The following is an 11,094-nucleotide window of genomic DNA, read 5'->3' as shown; positions in this document are numbered from 1 at the left end:
TTTTTTTTTGGGGGGGGGGGGGATCAAAACTGATGATCAAATAACTGATTGATCACAGACCTCATTGATCTGTACTTATGCACCTCAGTTTTTAAGTAAACACTGACAAAATTCACAAATAATGCTTTTTGCACTTAAAAACTGAGGTGCATAAGCTCACATCAATGAGGCCTATATTAATCAGTTAAAACAGCAACACATAACCTGTCCTCATTGAAATACAACAAGTCGATAAAAAGACTTGATTTGATAATATTATAGCATAATGAGAGATTTACAAGCAGTCTTTAAAAGACTGATCATTTTTGACTAAGAACACCAAATTAGCACAATCTGAAATCAGGATATATTCTGAAATGTACCATATTTATATATGATTTGACATTATTTGATCTTTATTTTTATTGTATTCGTCATATGTGGTGTTGCCCTGCTTACACGTATAATTGCTGTTTGTCAGATTTCATGAAAATTATTAAGAAAAGTACCACTTCTCTAGCTGAATCTGGGTTTGCCTTTGTGTGCAATTAAAGACAGTGGACTAAGACCATGCATTGGCTATTGTGGGTAAAATAAACTACCTTAAATATCCCCTGCTGACCTTTGAGTATGACTATGGGGTCAAAGTCTTCGGCCTCACTAACAGCCTGGCAGTTTTTCAAGTCCTGGTTGAAGCCATTCTTAACATGCTTTACTGATATGTACACTATGTGTGTGCCTTGATGATATCTTCATTTTTTTCCAGAGCTGAGGCTGAACATATTCAGCTTGTGAAAAGAGTGCAACAATGTCTCCTAGCAATTGATTTGTGTACCTAAAGTAAGTGACACATCTCTTCTGTTTCATTACTTGGTTGTCATCTCATCAAACATAATGGCCATGCATCAGTAAGATCAAGGCAGTGTCTAGACAGTTCTGAGCAAAGTGTTGCACTGTTGCACTCAATGCAACTTTGTCTTTTCTGAAATTCATCATTAAAACCAAGATTGAACCTTGTTTTTTTTAGTTTTGTATTTTTGTATCAAAGAACACAAAAAGCCAGAGAGTCTCATACCACAGTTCATGAACGTTCAATGCCAGTATTGCACTGGGTTTTGTTATTTTTACAGCTGAGTGTTTTTTTTTTGTGCATTTGTTATCAGTCATGGAAGTGACAGCAGAGACAAACGACATGTTCGTGCTGTAATCAGCCTCGGCTCTAGACTTTTTTGAGTGTTTGGGGAGGAGAAGAGGGACAGTGATATGAAATGGGTGCGACTGGCACAGTGAAGTGGCGGACAGACAGACTAGTGACATCAACTATTCAAATATTTAAAATATATAAATAATAGGTCTGTCGATTTAACATGTTAATTTGGTGCGATTAATTATGGACAAAAATAATGAAAAAAAAAATTTAAGCATTGAAAGGCCACCGGTGGCTTTAGGAAAACAGCGAACGGTCAGCAATATGCCTTTAAAGTGGTAAATATTCAAGGAAAATGTCAAAGTCATTTAAGTGTGCCAAACTTCCTGCTGCCAGCTGGTGGCGCTATGATTATAACTGAATATTGGCATGTAGATGTCTTCAGGGCAGAACTTTTATCAAACATATGACGTTTGGTGCAGGTTGAACATGGTATGTTTGAGTTAGTGTAAAACATGACATATCCTGTTGCCAACAGGTGGTGCTATGATTATAACTGTATATTGGCCTTTAGATGCTTTCAGGCCAGGACTCTTATTAAACATGTGAAGTCTAGTGCAGATTGGACATTGCATGTTTAAGTTAGTGTAAAACAAGCCATTTCCTGTTGCCAGCAGGTGGCGCTATGACTATAACTAAATATGGGCATGGGAATGTGTTGTGAACTGGACTCTTATCAAACAATTGAAGTTTGGGGCTGATCGGACATTGTATGCGTTATGAGTTATAACAACTTCCTATTTAATGGCGAAACATCAAAGTTTGTCAGGCCGCCACGGACACGCCCTTCAGCAAAAACTCAAGATCTTCAGTGCTCTGCCATGACGCTTTAAGCTTGACGTCGACTAGTCGCTGGTCCTATAGAGGGCGCAACAGGATAAGAAATCTTTGAAGGACTTCCACATTTACGCTCAGTTTCCAAACAGTTAAAATGACAAATAAATGCATACTCTGAAAGCGCTCCACAAGACATGTGAGATTATATTACTGGATGCTCGAAATTGAACTGGAGAATGCACACTTTAAACAGCTTATTGTACAGGTAAGTTAATTGCTGTTCTAATCTAATGTGCTGCTGCACTGTAACACACACACATTACAGACAGTAGCACATACATCACACACACATCGCGCGCACAGAATCATTCAGCGTGGAAATGTGATTTCTCAATAAAATAGCTTTGAAACTGAAAAGTTCAAGCCTATATTTCTTAAAATTAACTAAGAACCCAATTTGTTCTTTGCAATTTTTTTTTTTTTTTTTTTTTTACTGAAGACATTAAGTAATCATTTACACTGGAGAAAGTGAGTGAAGCACTGTGTAAACAAATTCTCTAAATGTTAACTAGAAACAAGTGATTGACTAAAGGAAATGAGAGTGGAAGTGCAGGTTTGACAGGTCTGCCACCAATTAAATTGAATAAAAAAATGCATTAAGACATTTTACTGGAACATGTCAGGAGAGCAGACCCAATGCACACAAGTAAATCAACTAAAGAATCACTTTACCAAAATATTACCAAGTCAGCGTCTAGATTTTAACCCGGTTGAAATGCTTTGCACGACCTGGAGAGAGCTGTGCAATCAAAACTATCCTGAAATATAGATGAACTGAAAAACATTTTGGGTAAAACTTAGGGCTGCACGATTAATCGAATGCGATTGTCATGCGCATTTTGTTAAAAAAGCCGGTTCTGTAATCAGTAGGAAATCATCATCACGTGCTTTCAGACGGAGCAGCATTTACTACACAGAGCCGTAGGTCACTGACAAGTAACGCAAAAAAAACGCAGACGATTTTATTGCGCGATTATGAAATCGAAGAAATCGTTGGCGATAATGACAGCTGTTTGCATAGCTTCTCAGTGAACTACGGCTCTGTGAAGTAAATGCTGCTCCATCTGAAAGCACGTGAAAATACCACATTTAATAACATGTTTTTACTCCAATCTCACTTCATAACGTCAGTCGAGTGTCTGAAATAAATTCTTCTGTGATTACGTAAAAAGCTTACAGGAACTTCAGTCATTACTAGGGAGTGATCATGTATTGTCTTTGCAATATTGTTCCACGTAATTAGCAATTTCTTCTGAAGAATTTGGTAATACTTGAGTCATAGTGGTTACCATGATCATCACTTTAAAATGAATTATGCATTATTTACATTTCACATATCACATTCCATGCATAAGGAATAAGGATTTTGCTTATGTAAGGCTTTGCTGGTGAAATTAGTCTAAAATGTGATAAACTTTTAATTGTGGGAGATTTCAATGTGTGTGTTTATTGTCCATCTAACTCCGAACTAAATATTTTTGGGCATGATTGACTCTTTTAACCTCATACAACACATATGTAGACCTACTCATGATGATGGGCATACCTTGGACTTAATCAGAGCGCAGGTGGAAGAAGGACAAGTCTTTAAGATAGCTAAGATAATATATTCGGCTGATTTATTCTTAAAGCGCAGCTGTAATTCTAATGTTTTGTTCACTATTAATTCAACTCTGTTACATGTCCTGATCTGCCTACAGAAAACTGATGATATCAGGTTGTATATTGTGCCTGTTCATACGACCCTTCGGCTACTTCTGCTGTGTTTGATCAATTCACACCAATTTCTCTTCAGCCTTTAGCTGAGGTAGTTGGCCAGCTGAAACCTACAAATTTTGGTTGCAATGTTATCCCGTCAAGATTAGTTAAGCAGACTTTTGATGTTGGTCCCAGTATACTGACTTGAATTAATATAAGTTTTAAACAGCAGTAGTTCCAATAAGTTTTAAGCATGCTATTGTACAGCTGATCTAGTAAAAATTGGAAAAGGTCACTTTAAACCAATTGCAGACCAATTTTGGAAAATTTTCAGTCATGGTGTAAAGCAAATTATGGCACAGAAACGGCTTTGTTGTTGAAAGTTTTAAACTATATTTTCATTTTGGTGCTCTGTGATTTTAGTTTTATTAGACCTCAGCGCAATGTTTGACACCATTGTTCATGATATTCTTGTCTAGAAAAGACCGTGAGAATTCAGGGCATGGCATTTAAATGGTTCAAGTCCTTCCTTTTTAATGGGACTTTCTTTATTTTGGTCAACATTACTCTAAAACGGCCCTATGGTCTAGTGGGGTTCCGCAAGGGTCCATTCTTGGCCCAATCTTGTTTTCATTATATATGCAACCTTATTTCTATAATTATATGCATGGAACATCTTTTCATTGTTACGCAGATGACATTCAGGTGTACCGACCTTTGGAGAGACGAGATAAGCACTGTTAAGGTGTTTACATGAAGTTAAATCTTGGATGTCACAAAACTTTCTGAATTTGAATGAAAGCAAAGCTAAATTAATATGCGCGTACACACCTCACGCACAGGATGCCGTGAGCGGTCAAGGAAGTTGGACATAGTGGTGTATTAGAGGTAAAAAATTATATAAATACTGTTCGGTTTCTGGCACAAACCGATCGTTTCGTATCTTAGGACATCAATGTGTCGTCACGAGCCGCAGGGTTTAATATGGATTTGTCTGTGCATGTTTTATTTTACTCTCATAGATTTTGTTACCATTGCCATGCATTATACGACTGACAGACTGCAACGATTGGACTTAAAAATCATCATATGTGTTCTACTGAAGAAACAAAGTCATCTACATCTTGGATGCCCCGGGGGTAAGCAGATAAACATCACATTTTCATTTTTGGATGAACTATCCCTGTAATGCTACATCTAAGACTATCTCCTTCTTTAGGCTCCTTTAAAAAAACACTTTTTATATTTTACTCTCATAGATTTTGTTACCATTGCCATGCATTATACGACTGACAGACTGCAACGATTGGACTTAAAAATCATCATATGTGTTCTACTGAAGAAACAAAGTCATCTACATCTTGGATGCCCCGGGGGTAAGCAGATAAACATCACATTTTCATTTTTGGATGAACTATCCCTGTAATGCTACATCTAAGACTATCTCCTTCTTTAGGCTCCTTTAAAAAAACACTTTTACTTGCATTGGTGCATGGTTCAACAGGTTAACTAAAAAGGGGCTCTTATTTATTTCATGTATTTGATGCTGTCAGTCATTGATTGATTGTTTTATGTTATGGTGTTATCATGTTATGGTATGGTATTATCATTTAAAATTTAATTTCTGTCAATTTATTGTGTAATTGTACAGCACATTGATGAACTTCACATTGTTTTACTTGTGCTTTATAAAGAAACAAACAGAAACATTAATTATGAAACTCTCTAGTTTCTTAGATGGTCTCCGGGATTAATTATAAAATAGTAGTATTGGCTCATAGTAAACTACCACATTCAACTGAGTGCTAATACTTACTAATTGTTAATCATCATTTCTTGTTAGTTAAGGAATGGTCCAAAACTCATACTCGGTATTGTGCAAGTCTTACACAATCAGTTACAGGAAACATTGGTGACATGTATTAGTATTTTTCTCACTCACACCTAGTTTCACTTTAAAAGATCAGGGCTGTTTCTCAATTCTAACAATGTAAAGAACGGACTCACTTTCTCGTGGGGACTGGTCTTAACAGGCTTACCTTGAACGAACGAACTCGGAAGGACACAAGGACACAGAAAGCATCTTTGTGAGAATTGAAATGCGCTGTGATCTTGCTCAACTGAAAGTGCGAGTATAGTAGCAGCCAATGTACAATAAATACAACATAACATCACAAACAAATGTCATAACCTATTATAACATATTAATATTTCATATCATCATGAAACTTTTGATGAGGATTGCATGATCTTTGAATAATACCGGTCTTTAAATGCTAAATATTTAAAGTGTACCTGAAGTATACTTTAGCACAATCAAATATACGAAGTATATCTTTAATTGGTCTTCAGCACTACTTCTGCACAATTAAAGTACAAAATTAGTTTTTCCAAATTAGCAGATTTTAAGTATACCAGTTTAGTTTACTAAAAGTACAATTGAAGGGTATTTTTATTAGGTACATAAATATGAAAATGTATTTGTAGTATACTTAGCATGAAATATATATTTTTTCAAATACATTTAAGTATTTATTTTTCACTAGGGACCTATGCTTTGTCAATGTTAAGATTAATTTTTAATATGTCAGTACAACTATTGCAGACTTTCTCCAGGTCTTTATTCAATTTAATAAAATTATGCAAAACAAATGTTTACTTTCGCAAGCCATTACGTATTTGCTTGCAGCATATATAGAGAAACAGCCAGTGATTCATCAACTCTGGCTCTGTTTGTGTTCCACAGAAGAAAAAATTATATACACCTGGTATGCATTTTTGGGTATGGTTTCCCCTGAAAGAGACACGGCAGCGCGACGACATTGCATTTCGTGGTTTCCCGAGTTTGAGTCCCAATCCCCTCCCCTTCTCTCTCCCACTTCGCTTCCTGTCCTAAATTAAGGCATAAAACGCCAAAATAAAATCTTTAAAAAAAGAGGATCTTCATGTTATTGATTTTTTATTTTTTATATAATGTGTTAGACATTTGTGATAAATAATAAACTTGTGAGAGCATGTTATAGGCCAGTGTTTCCAAACCTTTTAGCAGTTAATTAATCGCATTACGTTTTCATCAGTCCGCAGGTTATGAAGTTTATTGTAGCTATATGGGCGCTCAGTTTCTCTTGTTGTTTAATACATTTGTGACCCTGGACAACAAAACCAGTCATAAGAGTCAATTTTATGAAATTGATTTATACATAATCGATCTGCTGAATATGCAAATGGTTCTATAACTTCATATTCTTATTTCTCTTCTCTTTACTGCGTTAAGCTTTTAACTAGGGATGCACGATAAATGCTCATTTTTTCTGTTATCGGTATCGACCCGATAAGAAAATGTTGCCGATATCTTAAAGCCGATAAATAATGCATTATTTCCTTCAGAGACACTTCAGATGTGCGCTGTTCGTTTGCAGCTGGAGTGGATTATTGTGATGTTTTAATCAGCTGTTTGGACTCTCATTCTGACGGCACCCATTCACTGCCATTGAAGAGCAAGTGATGATGCATTTCTCCAAATCTGATGAAGAAACAAACTCATCTACATCCAGGATGGCCCATATTTTCATTTTTGGGTGAACTATTCCTTTAACACATGCCATGTTTCTAAATTTCTAAATTAAATAAGATTCAAAATTTTGAGAAAATGTAATTTCGAAGTTATTAATGAATCATGATTTCTCTGTAAAAAACAAACACACGCACACCAACTCAATGACACTGCCTCTATGTAAGCATGTGCTATGGCTAAGAAAACACAAGTTTCTGGGGTTTTAGTGCGAGCTGCACCTCATAGTAATCGAGTCATTCAGGCAGAATGTATGACATTCATCACTTCATGACAATCCCAAATCCAGCTCTCCTGTGAAAAGTTGCTGCTAGATGCTATCTCGAGTTCTTACCGACTCATCAGTATACTTTTATAGGTTAGTCAGGGTGGGACAGACACCCATGCAATAAATGTTTATAATCGTGTGTAAAAGATGAAAGAGCTGCTCACATAATAAACGGGAGTTTTCTCTCTGTCTAACACTCCGTGGATCTTGACCAAGCCAGTCTCTCTATTAACAGTGAACAAGTTAATGGGTGGCTGGTCAGCACCAGATCCAGTCAGTGAATATCGTATACTCGTCCTGGTCTCCTCATCTGAACGGATCTGCAAACAAATGCATTTAATACAGTTGAAAAGTAGCATGTTAAACTTTTTTTTTACCATGCAATGTTACGTAACTAGAGTTTATTCATACTAGTCAATGATGATCCATCGCAGAACATCGGAAAAAGTGCTTAACAGAAAACAAAACAAAACAAAGATCTTACTTTGGCTATGTATTCCCGATACGTATAATCGAAATTTTCCCTCAGTTTGTGTGGTGGGATAATCCACTCTCTCTTCTGTCTGATTTTCTTCTGTTGTCCTTCAGACGCTGAAGTGTTCAGTATCTACAACAAACACAAAAGCACATGTGTCCATTCCAACTAAATAATGTGATAAACTAAAACTGGAGAGCAGTAAAACAGGTTATATAACATTCATGCAATATGACTAATTTACAGCTTGATTGCACGATGCAAAATAAAAATATTCTGCACACAAGACCATAATAACCATGACTTTCCTCCATAAATCCAGTTTCATCTCGCATGCTCTCAAATGATACTGTTACAAGTATACTTATTAAAAAATAAAACACTTCTTTAGTGGCTACATTGTTGCGATGGTGAAAATAAAGCCATGGCTGTGGGGAAAGCTGATTTCAAAGTACTACCAAGAATAGCAAAAAGCATAATAGTGTTAATCAAGTTTGTGTTAGTTTTAATCAAAATAATTCCCTGATAAATGCCTAACGTTGAAGAATCACCAACATATGAAAATAATGACTTTTAAGGCCGCCAACCTTTTGTTTCGACTTCCTCTGTAATAATTCCCACCCTTCCTCTGGCAAACTGCTAATGCATTAATTTAACCAATAATATCTATCCATATGAAAAATGTTAAAGAGACATCTCGCCTGTATCTTGCCAGAGTTCATAAACCCCTGGCTGACTATCACACATCAGTGAGAGAATGAGCACCAGAAAAACACACCCACACTCAAGCCTAGCTGTGAAGATGAACAGAAAACAGCAGTTTACACTCGTAAAGCATACAGAATTATCATCGTTTATACACGCATTGATGAAGAAGTGTTCAGAGAGGGTTTAGAAAAAAATCATATGAAAGCAACGAAACGTTGAAGACGCAGACAAAAGATTTAAGATTATATACAAGTCGATATGAACAGTGGAAACTTCTCAGTGTTTTCGCTCACCGCCAGAATCAGCGCTACGAACAGTATAATGCCGCAGATCTTCGCCATTCTCCGCCGCTTGCTGCTGCGTTACTCGCGGAACTTTGGCACGGACTGAAGAGCGGTCAGCGGCGGGCGGAGCTTCGGAAGAATGCGGCGTAAGAGCGCGGAGGGGCGGGAGGCAGTCCACCGTCACACCCTCAACACCGATAACGACACAAACACAGTGCATTACTGTAACATCGTGATTCAAAAGAATAGCCTACTATACATATGAAACATATCAAAAATGCATTGTATTAAATCAGATTTACTGCATTACCCAGCTAACAATGAACGTTCCCAGAACCAGTGTTGGGGAAAGTTACTTTTAAAAGTAATGCATTACAATATTGCGTTACTCCCTAAAAAAAGTAACTAATTACGGTACTTAGTTACATTATTTTTACGTTACATTACTTTTGCGTTACTTTCACGTTACTTTTTAAGTATCAGCAGGGCTTGATTGTTTTTAATATAAGAAGTTCTATTTCTAGCACATGTAAAAGCCCTTTCACACCAAAAAGTGTAATGAATAAAGCTCAGGCTGAAGCACAAGCAAATCCACGAATGTACAGTAGAACGCAGGAGAAGAAACTCTTCAGCAATAAACAAACAAAGCACAATTGTTAGTTTCTCTAAAGTCATTGGTACGCTTGAACTGGATCACCAAAGGTCAGCAGCGAAGACAATGGGATTAGATACAGTTGTGTTATTTAACATATTTAATTATTGCAGGTTTGCGTCATATTCTGAGTTTGCATTTCACTGTTTTAATTCATTCATTGTTTTTTTGTGAGTGGGATGATGCACATTCACATTTAGTCTAGAACTACATCATGTTCACACAGCGCACACATCGCCTCTCGATTTCTCACAATATGGGGACAGCAGAGCTGTCAGGCAATACATGGGAAAACAAAGTAACTGGCGTTACTTTTTTGAAAAAGTAACTCCGATATTTTCTTGTAAATTAAAAAAGTAATGCGTTACTTTACTAGTTACTTGAAAAAAGTAATCTGATTACGTAACTCGCGTTACTTGTAATTCGTTACCCACAACACTGCTCAGAACTAACTGGCTCTCAAAGTTACGAACAAACGTTTTTTAATAGAACGTTGGCTTTAAGCTTCTAATATTCTCAAAATGTTGGCACAAAAACGTCGTTTATTAAACGTTTTAGTTGGATGTTCATCTACCGTTTTTTTTTTAATGCTGTTATTTGTTTCAGGAAACATCCAAAGTAACATTCCCATAATGTCTGCCGAATTATAAAATGGAATGTTCAGATATAGCTAACGTTCTCATTTTTTTAACATTAAAAGAATGGACTTTTGGAATGCTCATTCAGAAACACCGTTTTCATAGTTTTCGTGGGAGAGATAGCAAAACATTCTTTTGTTATTTAACATATTATAACATGTTATAGAACATATTTTTGTTAGCTCATCTGGGTATGCAGCATTGATTTTAAATAATTAGCCTGTAAAGATTTAGCAAATTGGACAGGTCTTTTCATTGTTTACAACCCGTGGTTTCATTTAGAGCTCTTCGTTGACATTCTTATGTCCTTGGTAGGCTAGGCTAATAAATCACTAGACAAAACAAATGACTAACTTTAGGCATTAGTGTGAAAAGCGGGGTTAAAGGAGAATTGGAGAGAGTCTTTTCACCCATTTCTGCCTAGATAACCTTCATTAATGTGGAAATCATTTGTCTGTTCTTCTCTACAGCTTAATCTCAGTGCTCTGGTGAGTTTAAATGGCGAGTTCAGACTTTCTGATATGAAAACAGACTGTTCTAATAAAACAGAGGTTTTCAAACTTTGTAATGCCCAAAATTTATTATTTCCAAGGACGTCCTGCCTAAAACATACTATTCGTGTCTGTTTAAATATTGTAAAGAAAATAGAATAACCAACTTTTTTGTCATCCCTTCCCAAAAAGTAGCATACTTCAAGTTTATTTTATTAAGTATACTTAAGTAAAGTTCAAGTATATTTTTAAGTATACTTTGTAGTAAGTATACAAATATCAGTGT

At 36.2% G+C, this 11,094-nt stretch overlaps 1 protein-coding gene across 1 annotated transcript; it reads right to left on the bottom strand.

The window, feature by feature from the left end:
* Positions 1–7,688: 7,688 nt before the first annotated feature.
* On the bottom strand, positions 7,689–9,124 carry LOC107600322 (B-cadherin-like). The gene is made up of 3 exons (XM_016292191.1): positions 9,037–9,124; positions 8,045–8,167; positions 7,689–7,880 (listed from the first exon to the last, which is right to left on the bottom strand). Exons 1-3 carry the CDS (start codon positions 9,082–9,084, stop codon positions 7,689–7,691), a joined length of 363 nt encoding a protein of 120 aa, XP_016147677.1. The 5' UTR covers positions 9,085–9,124.
* Positions 9,125–11,094: the final 1,970 nt, after the last annotated feature.

Source organism: Sinocyclocheilus grahami, unplaced genomic scaffold, assembly GCF_001515645.1.
Source record: "Sinocyclocheilus grahami isolate Dianchi unplaced genomic scaffold, SAMN03320097.WGS_v1.1 scaffold281.1, whole genome shotgun sequence".
Lineage (NCBI taxonomy): Eukaryota > Metazoa > Chordata > Actinopteri > Cypriniformes > Cyprinidae > Sinocyclocheilus > Sinocyclocheilus grahami.
The sequence above is the reverse complement of the archived record's forward strand: the minus strand, read 5'-3'. Positions and strand labels throughout refer to the sequence as shown.